Source organism: Acipenser ruthenus, chromosome 14 (genome assembly GCF_902713425.1).
Source record: "Acipenser ruthenus chromosome 14, fAciRut3.2 maternal haplotype, whole genome shotgun sequence".
In the NCBI taxonomy this organism is placed as follows: domain Eukaryota; kingdom Metazoa; phylum Chordata; class Actinopteri; order Acipenseriformes; family Acipenseridae; genus Acipenser; species Acipenser ruthenus.
Genome location: NC_081202.1, coordinates 23,875,375 through 23,895,563, shown reverse-complemented (window position 1 = coordinate 23,895,563; position 20,189 = coordinate 23,875,375). Strand labels below are relative to the sequence as shown.

Genomic DNA, 20,189 nt, shown 5'->3' with positions numbered 1-20,189 from the left:
TTTATTTTTTGGTTGGATACTGTTACTTTTTCTTTTTATCTAAGCCACATTCAAACCCAGTCACTGACATGGTCCTTTCTTTAGAGATTCCTCTATTCAGTATTTGTAAATCGGATGTGTTGTTGTTAAAGAAAATAAATAAAACAAAAAAAAAGAATTAAAAAAAATAAATAATAATAAATAAAATATTCTGAATGGCAAACTTAAACCGAAGTTGCATATGGCTTTAAAAATAATAAATGCATTTATTAAAAAAAAACAAAAACTAATACAATATTACAAAGACAAAGCAACACCCTCACAAAACTAAATTACATTTTTTTATCTTCCCATGTAAGGTCTTGGCAGGTCTGAACTGGATCTAATCACGCCTGTTAAATCTGTGAAGACTCAAGCCAGGAGGGGGAATTCTTACTCATTGGTTTCCGAGTTTCAGACCTTGATAGTGCCTCAGCTGCTTTTTCTATTTCCAAAATCCAAGCTTTCTGGAAAATTAAAATATAAATCTTTTTATTTTCAAAGTAAATAATTGACGAAATCCCTGTGAAACCGATGTCAACAAAGATATACTATAATTGCATAATCCATGAAGAAAGCAGCAACAATACACATTTGTTTGTCCTTTTAAGTCATTTGTTCTGTAGATGATCTGGCCCAGTCTTGAATGAGGTTACAATTGAAACAAATGTAAAAATGAAAATAAATATTGGTTACAAATAATTTGCTTGAATGGTGTCGGGTTCCAACCAATACTATAAGCAGCAGAACCCATAGTTTAATATGCTGCCAGGGAAGATGTAAAGTAGTTGGGTTGATTTATTTAAAATAGATATCTAAAAATACATTTTGGATGTAGATAATAACTGCTACTACTACTACTACTACTACTAATAATAATAATAATAACAACACCACATTTTACCTTGCTAGATTCTGTTTGTGCTTGCAAAATGAAAACTCCTATGCATTGCTGGTATCGGTTTTGATGCATTACAATAAAAGCATTGCGTAATCCACAGCCTAGAAATAAATCAGTAAAACAAGTTAGTGGAATGTACAGCAGCAAAAAAACAACACACAAAATAGATCTGGGCTAGTAACTAAGGTGGTGAGGAAATTCTGCCATTAAAATATGTGGCTCCGCCCTTTGCCTTACGCAAAGCAGACGCTCACTGTGGTATTATAGTAGTCTTCTTTAAGTATAGTGTGCCATTCCTTGGTGCAGTCTTGGGTTCAACAGCATTTCTAGGCTTGCAAGATCGCTTTCTCAGGAGCATGCCAGTTAGTACAGATGTGTTTCAATGGATTATCTACAGCAGGGATCTTATTCTGCAAACAAAGACGCACGTCCCTCTTTTTACCAATGCAATATATAATAAAGGCCTGTAGTTTTGCACTCCTTGTCTGCTTACCTGTAATTTAGTCCAACAGTCAACAGTTACTAAATAAGTCGTGCTCTGGGGAGAACCATGATCTAATTCACTGCATGTGATAAGAAGATAAATATATCTATCTAGAATTTCACAGCACGTATGTCTTTGTGACTTTATCACATTACAGCTGGCTGCTAAATGACTTCCACTGTGTGAACACACACATAGGTAATAATTAACCTTTCACGAATACGGATTCCCAAAAAATGAAAAGCTATAATTTGGTATACAGTATGAGCTACAAAATACCTTATAAACGCTATTCAGTACCTCCTACTTCTGCACTAGGTGCCTGTGTGTCTCAGGAGCAGAAACTCTTTGGGCAATGTAAGCAATCTGTCAACACAGTCTGTTTCGAGATGAAGTTGTAACTGGACACCAAAGACTTGATAGAGAATGATATATGATTGTGGGACACTGCAGCCACAGTTCTGAAAAATATAGCGTTACACGTCCTCACGTGGTGCTACAACTATTTAAATAACATACCTATAATTTTTCTTTTCATTGTTAACATCCTGACAACTTTTTACACTTACAAGTTTAAAGTCTCAAAGCTCTTTTCAAAATGGCTGCTCTAGTGCACTGGGGTTTGAGATCTGTCCTCTAAAACACTGCAGGAAAAGCAATTAAAAAAAAAATGTAACAAGTGTTCTGGCTTTTCTGTTCTGTACCACATCATGGATTGTTACGTGTTTGACAATGTGGGCAATAATCCTTACAATATCTGCTCTAGTGGCCACTTTGAAAAGAGCTTCGAAATAGACTTTAAAGTTAAAAGTGTAAAAAGTTGTCAGGATGTTAACAATGAAAAGAAAAATTACAGGTATGTTATTTAAACAGTTGTAGCAACACGTGGGGATGTGTAATGCTATTTTTTTTCGGAACCCTGCTACTTACTCTTTAACTAGGTCTGTTTTACCTGTTGCATTCAGTTGATCAATGTTTTTTACCAGCACTCTATCCAGTGAAATTGGCTGGTCAACAACATGGAAAGTGCCACCGTCTTTGAGCATCGTCTGTAGTTCTTGATTTACTGGTGGGCACAAAGTAGCTTGTTCAGAGCTCACAGATTTCTGTAAGGTGAAAAGAAAGAAACCTTGATGATGAGCCTTGAGAAATATTATTCATAATTCATCCCTTACCTGCTACTAGGACAAAACTGCTAAAATGCATGAAAAATCACTGACTATTTACAGCATTGCCCTTTTTGCATTTGTGGTCAGTTTTATTTTTACTTTTCCTTGAGGTTAATGATCACATTGGACTTTCCTGATCTGTAAAGGATTGTGTCTATGCCACTGAAAACAACCGTGCTGCAGCGTTGCTCTGCTTATGATATATTTGTAATGTTAATATAATGAGCATCAAAAGAAACGTATCACTTATATTTGAGCATCAAAAGAAACTTGTCACATATATTTGGATAAAATTCACTAGATGTGATCGAAAAATGACAACTGTTTTAGAGCAGATGCAGTGACTTTCTTATTATTGTACTAATTAACAATTGACATCACGAACATGCTGCAAAATGATCTGTCGATTTTGGGCAGGTGGGTGACTCTTGGTCTCCCAGTTTCTGGCCTGTCATTGACAGAGTGTGTCTAGTTTGAAATTGCTGGCTGTGAGCACCCAAGATGGCGAGCCACAGTACGCTGCCCTAGTCCAGCCTCCAACATGCCGATTGCACGAAGGCACTGCTCTCTTGACAGACGTGGCATATTGTTTTTTTTTCTGTGATTTTCTTTATTGCTTTTATTCAAGCTTGCAATTCAACAGCTGAAATCACTCCATATCCAGTGTCCCACTATCTCACTAATTAGGTGATTAAGTGCATATGCTTCAGTCATAGTCACTCTAGCGTGTCATGGTCAAGGATGAATGATCGAGTGATTAAAAAGAAACAAAAAACATTTCGTCAATGTCCATCATTTATATACCTTATTTTTTTCCGAAAATAAATGTGTTATAATAGTGATATTTATGTTTTTTTTTAACTGTATATCACGTATTGTGCATTTCTCTGTATTTAAAGTATTATGGATTTTCTTTTTGTTATTACATCTTGTAAAGCGCTTTGTGATGGTGGTCCACTATGAAAGGCGCTATATAAAATAAAGACTGATTGATTGATATGTTTCTTTTTGAAAACATGGCAATACAACTAAATAGTCTTTTGTTGCAAAGTGTGTATAACAAGTAGCAGCATGCTCCTGATAGCGGTTGCCATGCTGGTCTAAGGATTTTGTAAACAGGAAGTACCACTTTTGCCTTTTTTACTTTGCATGTTACTGTTTCAAACACATGCTAATGCAAGAATGGCGAAAGTGCCCATTAGCCTCCTCATATCTCCGTGATTATCAGGGATTCTGTCCCATTAGCCTCTTCATATCCCCCCGATCATCAGGGATTCAGGTTTGCTATTTTAGCATTTCATTTTTAACTTAATCTGAAAATAGGCAAAAATGCAGTTTTGCCCATTTTTGCAGGTAAGGGACAATTTATACATTACCATGTACTCACACATGTGAAAGCAACATGGACTGCACCACCTTCCTGTTTCTGCCACACAATAAATGGTTTATCTCCTGAAACCTTTCAGATTATACAGAAAGTGAAATTGTGAACAAACGCACTGTTGTGACTGGGTATACTTTGGTTTTGTTCTCTGAAACACACATTTCTAGTTTTACATAACAAGTCATTTTGAAGAATAAGGTAGTGCCTCACACGCACAGCAACACGGACCCTATCTCAACACAGCTAGCCCATGATGCTGAAAATAAAATAAATTAATTTCCAAATTTCAGTATTCAATCAAAACAAAAAGTCAGTATTGAAGTGTGCTCTAAATATAGATTGACTTTGACTTTGAACATTTCCATAAGGTAAAACAATAAACAATGTCTTACACATTGAGTGTGACTATTTAGTGATGCTCGACATGCAGGTAATTGGGTAAGATAAAAAATGAAAAGCTCATAAACCCAAATACAGTAGCATGACTAAATTGTACACTATACCCTTACAGTGCATTTTGTCTTGTTTGTTCTTGCAAGTCAAATAGACAAAAGTTTCTGAACCTGAGTATATTGTATTTAAAATAAAACCAAACAAGGAAGGGAATGATAAATCTCAGTTATTAAACACATTCACAAATAAAATAAAAAAGTATTGACTAGGTTCTTACCTTTTTACTGCGTTTATTCTTGGTAATCAACAGAAAATCATCAAACAGGAACAAATATACCTCCTGGACCTTTGTACTTCCTGCAAAATAATAAGGTATAATTTATCTCGTAGTTAATTGATTTTGCAGCCATTGTCAGCAACTGCCCTTCCAAATGCAACACCTACCTGTCAGATTCAATCTTCCTTCATGTAAAAGATTTTGGTTTGAAGATATGAGGTTTTCCAGACTGGTTTGTTTAAACACATGTTTCAAATTCTGTGGGCACAAACATGCCTGTAAGTTATGTTTTATTAGCATTTTTGTGTGATATGCATGTAAAAAATAATGTATCTTAAGTAAAACAAAATCTTTTCTCAAATAGATAGACTTACATCAGGGATAAAGGCCCTTTTATCCCGTTCCCAAACCGGAGGCCAGACAATCATCTCTTGCAGTTGCTGGACTGTCTGAAAGTTGTGGAGCCACTTCACTTTACCTTCAAGGTCTTCTAAATAACCAACAGGACACAAGCAAGGGTGAACAGTGCTGCATAACAATTCAAAATGCATACAATACATGTTAAACCACACACATGGAGTAGGTGGTTATGGATTGTGAGAAGGTACCAAATGAAATGCAGCTTTTGATCCCTTATATCAACACGTGAGTGGATTGATTTTCAAGTTCTACTCTTTTTCAGGTTTAAAAACGCATATTACATGTATATTTGGGGTTGATTTAGATTTAATTAAGTCAATTTGTTTTACCAAGTATTTGAACCCTGGAGGTAGAGGCTCAGCAAAAAAAGCCTCCGCCTGGATTTGCTGGGTGCCTGACCAGTAAGCCAAGATCAGCGACACAAACTCAAACCATGACTCACCCTACACATGGACCCCTTAATCTGTCTTTATTACCAAACAGACTCGGGGGCGGAGCTGCGTAAAATTGGGTCCTATCATACATTGGACGCTTACACATATTAAAAAAGGAAATATCTTTGTCATTGTCAGGTTAGTTTACACCATTATCTGGTAAAATTGGGTTAAACCCTAAATTAAAAATTCCCACTGATTGGTAGAAATCAGGCTTTATTGTGTAAAACCCTCAAATTAGAACTCCTATGTAGCATTTATTTTACATGTATCATTCCAGTGTTTGTAATAATTTTACTTTTTAACAGAATCATTCCGGTCAGATAGCATTCTCATTATGATGAGGAGACCACACACCTACCAGGAGTGAAATAACTCTTGAAAATGGTGCACAAGTGTATTGTCCCACAGTCCTATCAGTGACTATATATTTCCAAGGCAGCAGGGTATTTACCCACTGATGCAGCACATAGGAGGCTGTGTGGTCCAGAGGTTAAAGAAAAGGGCTTGTAACCAGGAGGTCCCCGGTTCAAATCCCACCTCAGCCACTGACTCATTGTGTGACCCTGAGCAAGTCACTTAACCTCCTTGTGCTCCGTCTTTTGGGTGAGATATAATTGTAAGTGACTCTGCAGCTGATGCATAGTTCACACACCCTAGCCTCTGTAGGTTGCCTTGGATAAAGGCGTCTGCTAAATAAACATACAAACACAGCTCTACTGTTTACTCAGCTGGTTTCATTAAACAGCATCGTGGCTCCCAAATCCTCAAATGTACCTGAAGAATGGCTTCCCATGCAGTAAGTAATATTTCAGGATGACAAGGAAGTATTTGATCTCACAATTTCAAAAACAACTCTTGGACAAACTGATCTTTTCCAGTTACACTGTTTTGTGACTTGTGGTCAAACTGATCTTTCCAGTCGTCAGTAGGGAAAAAGCAGATTTTTAATTGTTATTTTTTGTTGGGGTTTTTTTTGTGTTATGGCTGCAAAACAACCACGTTGGTGGCCTTACAAGCTGGAAGTTTAAAAGCATTTTACTTACCTGAAGCATTCAGGTTTCTCATCAAAGATAAAAAAGTGCATAAACTGCAAAAGTCATAAAAGGATTATCAATGATCCATCATGTTTGAAATGCTGTGCAACACTTACGTATGGAACCCTCAACTAGTTTGATGATATACTGGAGTGCAATCTTCTCTTCTTCGCTGGTGCTTCTTTTCCAAATGTTCTTGAGAAGTAAAGGGTAGCGGGTGAACCTCTGCATTGGCGCCACCAGCATGTCAGACAAGTGTAATCGCTTGCACTGCTCATTCCGCTCGCACCACTGTCGAGGAGAAAGCAGTCACGTCAGCTAGGGCTTACAAAATTTTAAAAAAATACTGTGAACAATTATTTTTCAGATAAAAAAAAAGCTTTTTGAGAAGGACAATGTATATTACAGTTAAAAATACGTTAGAGGGAAACAAATAAAGTTTGATATCCTTGACGTAATGTTTTTATTATCTAGTATTCCATAGTAGTAGGGGGCAATCTGATCAACGTGAACCCCAACCTGATAAGCCACAGGTGGATTTTTTTTGGAGCATTTTACAGCACCCTGAATTGTAACTATCCTTGGTTGTCCTGGGATTACCCTTAAAAATAAGTGGTTGATGAAACTCACGGGAATTCTCTGCTGCTGTAAAAGGTGGTTTACCTTGGTGGGGTATAGAATAATCAAATTGACCCCTTAGTACATTATAGTTTTTGATTCCACATAGCACAATACAGCAATAGCATATTTTATGATTACATGCATTACAATCATTTGAAAGACTAATGTTTTGCTTGGTGTGAGTTATTTCTTCACATGCTCTATAAACTGTGGATGGGAACTCACTAACAGTCACTGACAAAATATAATAGGATTTAGGAGGTAGTACTTTCAAAGACTAAAAGATTGAATTTTGCATGGCACCACAGTATTGGTACCTAAAGGCATTCTTAAACATTTTATTTTCTTAACAAAGTGTGGTATTAAAGAAAGTTACCTTCAGATACGTCCCAAAATCTTCTCTTTGCTTCAGACTGTCGAGGTAAAAGACAGCAGAGGAGTAGTTGAGGCAGTATTTCTGCTGACAGTGACAAACACTTTCTTTGAAATGCTGGAATACAAAAAGAGGACACCATTTATCAGTAGCAGTCTGTAACCTAGTTACTGAGCTGGAAATTAAATGTTGGAACAAGCCAGATGGAGTTTCCCAATTGACTGCATTTTCATTAGAAAGACAGTGATGATGTTGATGAAATACACATTTCCAATTTAAGTCCCATAGCAATACGTGCATCATTTTGGTGTGTTTTTCCTGGTAAATAATCACTAAAACTGATGCTCTGAGAATTGTGTTTATAGTTTTGAAATACATCTTTTAACATCACATCACAGTAACCCAGACAATCCTCATGATTATTATCTTATGATTGTAAGTCGCCCTGGATAAGGGCGTCTGCTAAGAAATAAATAATAATAATAATAATAATATCTAGATGCATAACAGACAGATAAGGATTGATCACAAGCTGTTGGAGAAAGGAGCTTTACATATGTCATTCACGTGGTAATGCAGTGGTTTGTAGAATTTAATTAGACGTTATTAGACCTAGTATTGCAGGACAAACTTGTAGAGCACTTGCCTTGGTTAGTAATGTCTCCAAAGACGTCATACTTTTGTCTACATTTGCCCAGGAGTCATTGATTCCCTTTAAAAGGCTGGTCAGGAAACTGAAGCTCACCTGGAAAGAAACGGTATGGAAATTTACACGCAAGATAAGACACATTTGTATATAACTATAAGCTATTCCCAGTCATTACCCTAAGCAAAACTTTTATCTATTTTTCAAAAATATCTTGACACACAATGCTGAGGACATTGCGTAAGCCCTTAGCTATGTTTAATACAGTATCTGCACCTGACATGGAAGCCATGCCCAGTATCTGTCAATAAACCTGATTCCACAAGGCCGTTCTGATGGCAGTACTGCCTGAACAACATTCAGAACAATAACATGGCAGCTGCAGTCTTCCACAATCGTGCTCAAGTTTGAAATAATGCTAACATATTATTACTGGATGACTGGTTACTATATTTCTTCATACGTTATGAGAATCAAGACAGTGCTGGCTTTCCAATTTAGTGGTTTAATGGTATTTATTCTGACAACATTTAACCCCCAGAGGTGATGTGTTCAACACTGGCTTATAAGGTCACAATCTTCCTAAATATGTAAATGCTTTCGCTATACACCTTAAATGTGATGCAATTCTACATTTCTAAAAACCCCCAAAAGAACAGCCAGTTTTTTCCAAAAGCTACAGGGCCTCCTGCAACCTCTTCTAAAAGCCATACAATTTGTCACAATTAGTCATCCCACACATTTCGTGAGCACTGAATTCACAAGAAAGAAAAATAAATAAATACATTGATTAACGTTTCTATTCAGTGTATCTCCTTTAGAAAACCAATGAGGAAGCACAGCAACTAAAGGTGTGGCCCCTGAGAGTGTACATGCAAGAGGGGAGGACAGTTAATAAGCCAACAACTACAGACCAAAGAACCAGAGAGACACAGGTCTCATGTTGGTCATGTCAGGCATATAAATCCTGTACTCCAGGCTTATACTGCCAGAAACCAATAAATATCAAACAAAATGACAGTTTAAAATATACAGACAATGAATACCCAACAATTTTACTTAATTAAAAGTTTCATGTAAACCTCAAAGATTATCTGTCTGGTTAATAACAATAGGTAAATGACATGTGTTGGAGGTCCCTCCTCCTAAACTTCAGATTCAGAACTTAACTTAAATGCTCATGTCTCAAAACACTGAAAAAATCAGGCCGCAGAGTTGAGCCGGCTTTGCAGCATGTGTAATTTCAAGAAAAACTGACAACTAAAGTGTTTTGCCATACCCTATAAATGATAACAAAGCAACCGATTTCAAAACAAGTGTCAGAAAACCGGTCAGGCTAGAGAAACAAAAACATTGATGCTGGTGACTAATTGTTTCTCTGTTTTTTTTTGTTTTGTTTTGTTTGGTTTCTGCACAACTGTGGGAAAATCTCTCCTTACCAGACACAACTCGTTCAGATTTGCAAAAAGTCTCCACACGTCAACATCAAGAAGGCAGTCACTGCTTTGCAGGCTATTTAGGGTGCTCAGGAAAACCTGCATAGTATAAATATACATTTCAACTTTTATTTTTCAGTTTTTTCCATATTGTAGGTATTTGATACCATCTCCATATTTTTTATTTCTTCCCAGTTTAATATCCTATCCTTAGTTGTGTAAAATTCTCTATTTGGTGTGTGCCGAAACTCAGATTTTCCAAGTAAATACCTGTAAGAAATCTGAAGTTGTTAGGTATTAATTGAACGGAATAAAACGCATTAATTGCTCAACATAAAACAATGCCATCCCTCAGTTTCCCTTGTTTATGCAATTATTGAGTTTCTGGTTTTAATAAATAGGTGTGTTTTCATTTATTTAATACCTGCTGACAAATACTCTTAAAGGTAATTATTCAGAAAATACGAGTATCAGCACACCCCTATTCTCAATTGCTATTAGTACTTAGATCATTATTTACCACTAACTAATTTCCCTTTTCAACCATGGGGACGGCTTCTGAAAAGACTCCTAAAAGCTAAATTACTGTAGTGAGGTTTTAGAAACAGCCACTAGCTTTGCGCTACTGTATTTTCTACCTCTTTTATTATTATTTGTTTATTTAGCAGACGCCTTTATCCAAGGCGACTTACAGAGACTAGGGTGTGTTAACTATGCATCAGCTGCAGAGTCACTTACAACTGCATCTCACCCGAAAGACGGAGCACAAGGAGGTTAAGTGACTTGCTCAGGGTCACACAATGAGTCAGCGGCTGAGGTAGGATTTGAACCAGGGACCTTCTGGTTACAAGCCCGTTTCTTTAACCACTGGACCACACAGCCTCCTGCAGCTATACCAATTGTACTGTTTTGGGCAGTTACTGAGTGAAGATAAATACACTTTTACCTCTTTAAGCACCATCAGCTGGTCGAGAAAGTAAACGCATTCGCTGGTAAAAAGCTCCCACACCGCTTCCTCTCTTTTATAGCCATGTTGGCAGTTCTGCAGCTCAACATTGGGGTGCCGAACCGCCAAAAACTCAGCCAGGGTTTTATCCTATTAGACAAAATAATAATCTAATCTAAAAACGTTGCTTCTAAAAAATAAGTATTTTAAAAATAAAACGGCATATTTCATATAAGGATTAATACTGTATTCAAGATTTACCTTTTAATTTGCAATACAGTACAAGGCTTACAGTACATACAGTAAACCTTAGCAAAGACCAGGTATATGATAAGAGTAAGTCCAGTACCTTGTACTTTTGAAAATCGCAGAGTCTCCAATCCTGGATCTGTATAGATGAAAGACACTTCTCCACGTCTGACAATAACTTTAGCTTGTCTTTACTCTATAAGAAAAAATTACTCACATAAAAATGAGATTCGGTGTATCAGTCCTAGTGACTGTTTTCTTTTCTTTTTTGTCTCACAAACTAGCTCATTACTTTCATTAAGGATTTACAGATTTAGGAATTAAAGTCACTTACTGTCCCTCGTTTCAAAAAAGGCCATTTGGATTTCTTGGTATCTGGAACAAAATACAAATGCAATAATGCATTCACTGTTTACAAAGATAACGGATTTACTTTAAAGCTGTGATGACAAAAATGGTACCAATTCAGAAACAGACAAAAAAAGAAAGAATAATGACATTTTGTCCTGAATTGCTGTTTAGAAACCAAAAGGTTATGGATGTGACCCTTCCTATTGCGTTCCTTCCCAGCTATCTATTAAAAGAACAAGAGGAATAAGACCAAGCTACACTTTACTTGAAGCAAAAAATGCAGTTGGGCATTTACTTGCATTTTGGCCCTTGGACTATATTTCATCAGTACAGCACAAGGAGACATTATATTTCATTCACATTCATTGAAAAAAAAAAGATGTTACCAGACAGAAGCACAAATACAGCAAGATTAACACAGTGTGCACTTGAAACCTGCAAAGCCCTCATCTACTCTGCTGCTGGTTAAAATCTTTAAAAGGGGTACTTAAGACTGTTAGACACATTTTCTAAGATTTTAGCTCTAAAGTGTAAATTACTACATTTTTCAACAGGTAAAAAAGAAAAAGCCACCATGTCAAACTACAAAATGAAAAATAAATCACCTTACTTACAAAACTGACTTAATTAAAGTATTTCTAGTTTTGTAACTTTAAACAGTTGAAAAACAACTAGTAATTTACTATTTAGAGTAAAATGCTTTCAAAGTCAGACCCTATATCTTCAAAACATGTGGTTACACTTTGCAGGGGTACGTGTACCAATAAGATATACTTTGAGCTTTTTCATAATATGGACACCTGGTGACTAAGCTGCTGAAGATAATATATGGAAGCTGCTTTGTTGTGAAACACTAGTCTACATCCTGTGGACTCTTGTAATGTCATAATAATTCATTTATTAAGCTGAAGTGGTAGTCAGGTTATGCTAGTATTTCTCAATTGCATTTTAAATGTGCTTATTGTGCAGCTGTTTTGCAGTTAAATGCTTACCTGATAAAGTTGAACGGCTCAGATAGTCCGCTGCCCCATCTGAGACAAACAAGTCCCCAGGAGATACATCGAGTCCAGGCAAACTCACCACAACAGAGCTGCGTCGCCGTTCCTGCATTCTGTGGGAACATAACAAAGGAGTTACTTTGGATCACTGCTCAATAGTCGGGTGTTTTTGACTGCCAGTATGTACTGGTTGTTAACATACAGGATTATTTAAAAAACATTAACAGAACAATGTTGTCATGACTTGCATATGACTACAGATCTTCTTCTCTCATATCAAAATAGTGCACAAAAATAATTTGAAGCTCACATTTGTCTTGTTTTTCTGAATGCCTCTTGGCATGAATACTATAGTTACTGCTGTAACAACAAACTAAGATCAAGATAAGAAGATCTGATGATACATTTACTTTCAATTGCTATCTTTAGTTCAGCTAACTATATCTATACACCAATGAATGACATCATTGTGTGAGGAGCCAATAAGGTGTTTTTAAACAGCAAAGCTCTCCACTCTAAATACAGTTAATATTAATCAGATAAACCCTGTGACAATTTAGTTGTGATTGTAGTATTCTCAACAATATGTGATGGCTGTAAAACTCAATCTGGTCCCATCTACAGTCTACAAGCCAATCTGCAACCAGATGTTTCACATATGACAGTTGCCATTTTTAAATGATTTAACTCCTGTCCAATATTTCTATATAATAACATGATTTGTTTTTACTGAGGTAACTTTATTTATCATACTGGGGGAGAGCCCTCAATTCTAACCAGCTCACAAACTCCCAGTTTAAACCTGTTTTCTAAAGATGGAAACAAGCAGAATTGTTTTCCAACTTGGTTCCAGTGGCATATTAAAACAAGGTACTATACAAGAAAGACACCAATGTGGGTCTTTTTAAAGTTAAGAAAAAAATAATCAAATCTACTTTGGGAGAACTGATGGTAATGTCACATGTTGTCTGTAAATCCTTCCAGAAATATAGCATTCAAAGCTTTTCCAAAGCTTTATGGCTTTGTTTGAAATGTCACAACAATTTTGCGAGATTTTGCTAACATGGCAACTGAGCACCTGAGCACATATAAAGCCTTTTCTTATGAGCCTGATTTTGACAGTTTAATGGATTTCAAGTTTAAGCAAACTTTATTTACACGTCATAAAAAGAAGATAAGTTGGTATAGAAAATCCAGTGCAACAAAAGGTTGTTAAGTGTGTTTCCATAATGCTAAAAAATGTAACATGAATATTAAATATAAGCATACATAAGCTGTTACATAGCAACGGAGCACGGTAGAAAATATATTGGCAATAACAAGTGAAGCATATCTGGTCAGATACAAAACAGTTGTGGAGTTAATGTTTGCTTAACCACAAACCTAGATCTTTCTAAATAAACATTATTCAACTTAAAGACACCCACTATAGGATTTGACACAGTGACACAGCTAAAGAAAATGCAGGTGCAAAAAACTTAAATCTGTTTTTCCAATACAAGTGTTCCACAACCATGATTATGCACCCTGCTCAAACACACACCTATATTATAGAAGACATTGACAGATATACAGTATATCCTCTAAACGTTAACATACTTTTATTACTAATGTTTTTTTGTTTTGTTTTGTTTTGGTTTTTTTTTTAGCACTACTGAATATCTTTTGATTGATTGTTTAAAGTCATGGACATATGCAAATAGTTGTAAATACAACATTTGAGCTACTGGTACCATGAAAAAGTAGATTATCATGGCCTTCATCTATAGTATGTATGTATAAACCTCTAAAGTAACCCACTTCTTCATATTCCTGTTGTTGGGGATTTGCATGTTCAGTTAGAATAAAAACAGTCTACATTTATACATTTTAATAACAGCATATATCACACAATGAAGCCTAATAACTGTATACATTTTAAAACATGTTGATATCTACTACACAGCAAAGTATACATTTTTTTTAAATACATAGAATAAAAAGTTAAACATCATATATCACTTCCTGCCATCTACTATTCTCTCTAAAATAAATCTAACAATATCAGATGAAATCTATGTTTATTGACTGTTACAAACCAAGACGTTATGTCATTGCCAACTGATAAATATTAACAATAGGATTGTTTTCTGACCCTTTGTGTGGAACACCTTGCTTGTCCCTCACTGTTTCGAGAACAATATTTTGTCAAAACATCACAACGGCATTCAAGGCTTTAAGGGTTTCAAGAACTGCATTGCATTTCACTGCAAGTATTTCCCCAAACAACTATCTAATAACGTCCAGACACTAACAGACTGGCTATCAGAACTTTGTTTCACTTTATCTTGACGTCTCACTGCTACTGATTAAAACTTAACGTTAGTTGACAATACAATTATCTTCATCTAATGCCAAACTGCTCTAAACAAGACTGTTTCCAAAGAGGCTCAAAGGTGTAATAACCAAGACTTAAATCTAACTTTTCATTAGCATAACAGCATTCTCACAATCTCCATATTTATATGTTTTGCACTTAGACATGATTCTGCGAGCTCTGTTAAGACTACACATGTTCTTTAAACGTCTGAGTTTTAATATGTCAACAGGGTGTGATGAATGGAATAGAAAATGATACCTAAACAAGAACAATGCTATATTAGTTAACTCTGGTAGTTCATACCCAGACCTAGCTGCTCTTTAACAGCCTTTTAAAGATGTAAGCTGATTCTGTGTCTCGTTAAGGTGTTCCTGTATAAATATGTTTAAATAATACATAAAATACCTTTGCCCTGGGAGATTGCATACATGTTTAACTTTCACTCTAATAATAATACAGGGCAAGGATAGTTTGCTTGGAGTTTACTGATTGTCCAGTTCAATTGTTTCCACTCTCCTCCCAAGTCGTTTCACTGCATTGATTACATTTGTTCCTTAAACATAAAATGAAAGGCCAGTATTGCAAATATTTGCATAACTTTCTCTTTGAATCTATTTTGCAAGTAAAGGTTGATATAGTCTACTGGTTTCAACGCTTTTCAATAGAGATGTTTAACCCCAGAAAGCCCACAATAAATTATAATTAACAGAGGATTACTAGCTTTTTGTGATATGATGTTTGGGACACTGCTGCTGTACCCTTGAGCAAGGTACTTTACCTAGATTGCTCCTGTAAAAACCAAACTGTATAAATGGGTAATTGTATGTAGAAATAAATAAATAAATAAATAATGTATAATGTGAAATAATGTGATATCTTGTAACAATTGTAAGTCGTCCTGGATAAGGGTGTCTGCTAAGAAATAAAGAAATAAATAATAATAATAATAATAATAATAATAATAATAATAATAATAATAACAATAATAATAATAATAATAATAATAAACCCAAGTCCAAAGTAACAGAAACAGCACCTTTTCAATCTGAAAAAAAATGATGAAACGCTGGACGATGAATGTTATTTGAGAAGCTATAATAATTATAACAATAAAATAATTAACAATTTAGACTAATTGCATTCATTACCATGAATCAAGACAGGCCTCATTAATCACCCAATGATAATGAGTTTCTCCAAGCTTTACACACAGCAACAAGCCTCAGTGCAACACAAGCAGGATAATGAAATATATATATATATATATATATATATATATATATATATATATATATATATACATACATACACACACACACACACAGGACAAATAAACCATCACATTTCCCAATATATCCAAAGATTCTGATGCTGTCAAAAACTTGTGGTAAAGAATGCTGTAACCACATTTTATTATAATTGTATAAGTGGTTCTCTTAAAAAGAATGTGTGAACCCCTCCCCCCCAATTAATGTTGCTGACATGCGCCTTTCTTACTCTCTGTGCTAGCAGGCCTGGCCCTATTGTGCAGTAGGAAGCACTAGATTGTGATTTGTGTGCATTTTAGACTGCCAGAAAACAACCTTGGTTTGCACCCAGTCAATGATGGTTGACTACCCCCACTCAGCAGCACCCCACCTCCGCCACCACCACAACTACATGCAGAAGGCTTTAATATAATAAGTTACAGTTGTGGAAGAGCTATAGTATACTGTAAACTCCCTCCTTATGATCAGCTGCATATAAAGACTAGCTTTCCATTATAACCCATTCTCTTTCAGTTTGGACCTTCTCTACACTGTCTAAAGACCATTTTACTCAGTTCCTTTAGTGGTCGTAAAGAAAATTATTCATACAGCATATAGTAAAAAATACTTCCATGAATTTAGCAACCACAAAGTAGGCTACTTAGAGATAAAAGACAGAAAACAACCCATGTTGGCAGGGGGTTTGAGTACTGCAGTTTGTAAACTGAGAAACAGGAGCATAACATTCTATATTTCTAAGTTTCTAATTATGTCCTATTTTACAGATTGTATAAAAATAATGTTATTTTTAAAAGTGGACTGTAACATGCAAAATCATGTTTCTGTTTCTAAGGGAACCGGACAGCATTTTGAATGTAATCCTATCAAGTGTTGTTAATCTCTTAACCTACTGCATATGACACATTGGAATCCTTTGTTACTAAAAGCTACCTGCTCACATACCTTTTCTGGGTTGATTCTGTCACCTGGAAAGAAATAATAAGAAGGTTTCTATTAGGGTGGCCATTGCATTATGATTACATAACAATGTTGGAACAAAATGAGCCTTTCACATTTTTTTTCCCGTGTTTTGTTTTGCTATGCTCAGCCATGAAGGGTGGATGCATTATTATTTCACAATGTTTCTACACACTTAGCAAATGCTTTATAAATACTGCAACAAGCTCTCCCCCCCCCCCCCCCCCCCCCCCCCATGAATACAGCAGGGTGTCAAAAGATCTCATCATGGGTTACTGCCATGGGAGATGAAACATGATTAAGGGTAAGAAAAGTTTTCCTGCAGTGTCTCACAGTCATGTTCAATTTTACACTACAATAAGATTCTTCAATAGTTTAGCCCTCTGTGCACTTTGACAGCCCTGTTTTGTTTACATTACCCAAGAGTATTTTTTAGCTTTTGTAAAACTGTTTGGATGGCAAGCAAATAATTTGTCATACCCACATCTTCTGTTAAACAGTTACCTGATGGCAATCATTTGATGGGTGAAATTTTCCACTGCCTATTTTTCTTGCAGAATGAGATTTTGGTCTGTTATAAATAAGGTCATTGTCTAGTTTATTATTAAAATCCCCAGCTTGCTTTTCTTGGGGTGGTGATATTCCTTCTAGACAGTCCTGTGCTGAATCCTCACTGCAGTTCACAGGGGAAGAGGCATCTCTGGCCAGAGGAGACCGTTGGTTGTTTACACATGATGTATGAGTCCCAGGAACATGGAGGTTTGTCTGGGAGACACTAACATTAGCTGTGTCAGCTGGTATGTTGCTCTGCCTCTCAAGTTTCCACAAGTCCAGCTGCAGTTGTGGGCGCCTTATGCTTTTTCTCATTCTTCTTAAAGTAGGGGAAGTGGAAATCCTGGCAGGGGCTTGTCTGTCGAACTGGGAAAAAGGTTTGACAGCCCCATCTTGATCCAGTAATCTCTGTATCATAGGAGAGCTGGTTTGAGTTTCCTTGTCTTCTGTGTGAACTGGACCAGTCTGGGTTTCGGCAATGGAATGACCTGCCAATCCACCATTCTGTTTCTGCCATGTGAAGACTGTCCACCCCAATTCTGTTTCAAATCCCTCTGCTTTTTCAAGAACGTCCTCAGGCTGCTGCATATTGATTCAGTAAAGGCATTCAATGCAGGGACCTATAAAACAAACTAGTATTTGGTTAGGGTTTGGATTACTGTGACATTCCCTTCCTGTTTCAAAGTGTGTAGCCCTGCCATTCATGCCTTTTAACCCAACCTACGCAGTAGCCTGTGGACATTTCTGCAAACAAAAGAATGGCTTCGTGATCAATTTACCATACAAGTAAATTATCCGATATTCACGATTCATAAGCCAGGTACAGTCCTTAAACAGATTTATTAATTCTTCTGCTGATTTTACATAGAAGACTAGTTAACAAAACAAGTATAGTGATAACAAAACGAACTGTACGAAGTGATAAGTTTGCAAATGTAGTCCGACTCTGAATCATACACTTGAACCTTGTTCACAGTAATAAACGTGATTAAAAACACGTTTTTATCGCATTACAATTACTATACTGTTAATGTATTTTAAATACCGTACGCATTCTTAACACGCTGGTACAAATGTTTTGTTGACGTTAGCTTTTCAGTTCAATCTTTGAATCATATGTGAAACTATAGCAATAGCCTAACGCGGTCTGTAAATTAGTTAGCAGAAACAATGTATCCTTTCCTGAGACGAAGCAGCTTTCATTTCCTGCAATACATGTTTTATAGTTAATAACTTACGGTAGCTACTAAATAAATAAACCGTCAGCTAATACTATTAATAAACGATAACCTACTGTTAACTTCAATAGTTCCACCACTTCTGAAACCGCAGATGTAACTTGTCCCGACACCCAAGTTCACAAGAAGCTGACGGAGCTTCGTCAGTTACATTCAATTGCCTGAGAGAGACAAAGGTTGTGTAGATGTGGAGCTGTGGTTTAATCATAGCTTTGCAGATACTATTTTTATAATCAATTACTAGATAGTGGGGATTCAATAAAACGATATTGTAACAACAACAACAACAACAACTGTGGTAAAGGTGACCTGCGCAACCATACTGATTACAAAACTTTTACTGTGACAATAAAACACGAAATATGAGAATGTAATGGGGTTTAATTTTGTCGATTCTTCTTCATATATATACACATACATATATAATGCAATGCACGCTAGAATATTAAAAATAAATAAATACAACTTTAAAGTAATAATAAAGATGCACAAGGTACAGCATCAATACAAACAACTCACTGAACTATGACATTTTACCTGACGAAGGAAACGTCATAGGCTAAATAATGTTATATTCATGTTGTACTTTGCAATCCAGCAGGGGACCTAAGTTAAGTGGTCTGCCAGCAGCACCTTCATCGGCCCACTGTCGGCATCCTTTGGTGGACGCGCATCCAACCTTTGTCCCTTTGTCGGTCCACCGGTGGCAAGCCGCTCCTATCCCACTGACGGCCCTTGGCCGGTCATAAACCGGCAAGCCGCTCCTATCCCACTGACGGCCCTTGGCCGGTCATAAACCGGCAAGCCGCTGCTGTCCCACTGACGGTCCTTGGCTGGTCCTTAAACTCCTCTACTCTCAGTCCCCTCCTCTACCCCCCTCCCCTGCTTTCTCTGTCACAATCATTGATTAGGGTTAGTGTAAACAAAAACAGTTTTGAAATTAATAGTCCCAGCAGAGTTATGCATAAATTGTCATTCGGAGTAGGATTAACAATTGTTAATTATTGTGCAAAGAACCAAAGCACAGGATGATAACAGTACAGTTACACAATTAAATATTTCTTCAGTTTCTACTGAATGGGTTTTGAATGATTAAGGGTCCCCTCCTTTGTTTTACAAACAGCCAGTGTCCAAAATGTTTTTTTTTTTTTTTTAAACAATGCAGTCAAAGAAAATAGTTTTGCAGGAAGTCAAATTACCTTCACTACTTTAACGCATGAGAAGATTTTTTCAACTCAAGGTATGTATATGCGAGTAAAAAAAAAAAATATATAGGAAAAAAGGTGAGGCACTGGAATGGATATATGAATAATAACTTAAAGAATAGGTTGATATCTATCTGTATTCAGTGAGACCAAAAATGAAAACCAACTTCTTGAAATTGAAAAGTAACGTAAACTACTCTAAAACATCCAGCAATAAAAGACATTGAGAAAGAAACCAAGCCCATTGCAGGAATAATACACTACTAAAATAAAATTAAGGTTCAAAATTTCAAACTTTAATTTTTCAAAATTAACAAGAATCACAGGTAATTATTCTAATCAGGTGGTGATAACGTCTTTTAAGGTATATCCTCTCTCTCCAGAGGGTTAAAACGTCCACCAACCCGACGTCCTAGTAGGTCCCAAAGATGTTTTTGTGGGATAGCCTATAAAGTGGATTTCTTCCAGGTAAT

The 20,189-nt window shown here is 36.2% G+C and overlaps 1 protein-coding gene across 3 annotated transcripts; it reads right to left on the bottom strand.

The window, feature by feature from the left end:
- Positions 1-17: 17 nt before the first annotated feature.
- Positions 18-18,766, bottom strand: LOC117419785 (pleckstrin homology domain-containing family G member 7-like). 3 transcript variants are annotated; one of them, XM_058986175.1, is made up of 17 exons: positions 18,568-18,766; positions 17,226-17,905; positions 16,707-16,729; positions 12,132-12,250; positions 11,123-11,163; positions 10,889-10,984; positions 10,540-10,689; positions 9,597-9,692; positions 8,158-8,256; positions 7,515-7,628; positions 6,634-6,808; positions 5,001-5,116; positions 4,794-4,884; positions 4,627-4,706; positions 2,356-2,509; positions 923-1,020; positions 18-485 (listed from the first exon to the last, which is right to left on the bottom strand). In XM_058986175.1, exons 2-17 carry the CDS (start codon positions 17,859-17,861, stop codon positions 375-377), a joined length of 2,199 nt encoding a protein of 732 aa, XP_058842158.1. In that variant the 5' UTR covers positions 17,862-17,905; positions 18,568-18,766; the 3' UTR covers positions 18-374. The 3 variants fall into 3 exon arrangements, with proteins under 3 accessions (XP_058842158.1, XP_058842157.1, XP_058842159.1); XM_058986174.1 differs by having other exon boundaries at positions 17,226-17,893; XM_058986176.1 differs by lacking the exon at positions 18,568-18,766 and having other exon boundaries at positions 17,226-18,559.
- Positions 18,767-20,189: the final 1,423 nt, after the last annotated feature.

Excerpts from the sequence above, each read along its gene's own strand:
- LOC117419785 (XM_058986175.1), bottom strand. The coding sequence starts at position 17,861 with ATGCAGCAGCCTGAGGACGTTCTTGAAAAAGCAGAGGGATTTGAAACA. Across the intron at positions 16,730-17,225 it reads CATCAAATGATTGCCATCAG|GTGACAGAATCAACCCAGAA; the intron begins GTAACTGTTTAA and ends ATTTCTTTCCAG. Across the intron at positions 10,690-10,888 it reads GCGATTTTCAAAAGTACAAG|GATAAAACCCTGGCTGAGTT; the intron begins GTACTGGACTTA and ends TTTGTCTAATAG.